Below are 1,544 nucleotides of genomic sequence, written 5' to 3' on the forward strand. Positions count from 1 at the left end.
GTAATTATCTATCCATCTTATTTACCCATCTTGTTACTAGGTATTTCTTTTATACATCAATTCGTAAGAACTCTTTGTATATCAGTATGTTAAGCTCTTTAACTAAAACATATTTTATAGAAAATCTCCCCCAACTTTATTGTCAAAACTGACTTTAACATTTTTTTTAATCATATTTAGGAACTTTTCTGTCATAGTTCAATGATGTGAGTGGCTTTACAACTCTAATTTTAAAATGGCTAGAATGAAAATTAAAAATAAACAAGCATTTCCTATTTCTACAAGTGTTAGCTGTTTCTATGTTTAACTTTGGCATCAGTGACCCAGTTGATGTGGATTTCTACTATTTCCTTCCAGTATACCAAATACTACATTCACCAAATTCCAAGAAGCCGAGAGGTTCAGCAGTCCTGGCTCTCCACAGTGATTACCACCCTGCGCTCCATGTGGATCTCCTTTCCCCTGATTCACCGGGTGAAACCAGATTTGGTATGTAAGACCATCACTGAAGAGAGGGAAGATAACTCTCCTGTGAATCCTTCGTTAGGAATAGTACATATTGTTTTCTTAAACAGCTACCATTTATCAGTGTGTCCGGTAGTGTGCAAGACCCTTTACTAATATATGCTAAAATTTATCATTTAAATGCACTTTGCATTTATTTATTAATTTGCCTTCCTTATCTAGCTGTAACTTGAACTCTAGCCTCCTTGTCTCATGGTGATAACCACTAGGAAAGCAGTATCTTTAGCCAATTTTCTCACTATCCACTGGTAGTTCCTGGCTGACATCATGTGATTGTCAGCCACAGAAGAGCCAATTTTTTACACCTCTTCAATAGTCTTTTTTATTTTTGTTAAGACTCTGTTATCAAATGTGGTATTCAGTGGGCAGAATGTCATACACACTCAGGTTTTTACAGGAAAGTAGTACAGAAAGTAGACAGACGAAAATGTAATTAGTATACCCTATGTTCAACCTTACCTTCCTTATCTGTGAAAGTCTTAAGTTCTCTTGTGGTCTTTATAGAATTCCAAATGTACCTCAGTGGATGATGTGGATCAGTGGATATGTTATCACAGTAGTGTACACTGTTCTTAAATAATACTGTCATTCCTATTGAAGGCAGAATTCATTAACTAGCATAGTCTGAAAGGAAGCTCTTTACTTGATTTCCACATACATGTATTCTGGCATGAGTGGCTGAACAAATGAGTTTAGCTATAATGATTTTGAAAGGTCTCTGTCAGTTTGGTCATTGCCTTTCATCAGCTGGATTGCAGTTCAAGTCCCTCTTTTGGACAAGAATTTTTTAAAATCTAAATTTTCTATGTGAGTAGTATTGAGATTGTTTTTAAAATATATAATTTATATACACTGAAATGCAGAGATCTTAAGTATATAGTTTAACCATATCCCTGTCAAGATATAGAACATTTTCATCACCTCAAAAAGTTTTGTCTTGGGCCGGCCCGGTGGCGCGCTGGAGAGTGCGCCACTTGGGAGCGCGGCGGCGCTCCCACCGAGGGGTCGGATCCCATGTG

The 1,544-nt window shown here is 36.9% G+C and overlaps 1 protein-coding gene across 1 annotated transcript in view; it reads left to right on the forward strand.

The window, feature by feature from the left end:
- Positions 1 to 489, forward strand: part of LOC103609431 (UDP-N-acetylglucosamine transferase subunit ALG14 homolog) — a gene marked incomplete at its 3' end in the record, with an annotated part of 49,884 nt that extends 49,395 nt beyond the window's left edge. The window contains exon 4 of the mRNA XM_008593756.1: positions 358 to 489. Coding sequence (XP_008591978.1) covers positions 358 to 489 — 132 coding nt within the window. The remainder of the gene's footprint in view (positions 1 to 357) is intronic.
- Positions 490 to 1,544: the final 1,055 nt, after the last annotated feature.

The sequence above is a fragment of the Galeopterus variegatus genome, unplaced genomic scaffold (genome assembly GCF_000696425.1).
Source record: "Galeopterus variegatus unplaced genomic scaffold, G_variegatus-3.0.2 Scaffold9610, whole genome shotgun sequence".
NCBI classification, from domain to species: Eukaryota; Metazoa; Chordata; class Mammalia; order Dermoptera; family Cynocephalidae; genus Galeopterus; species Galeopterus variegatus.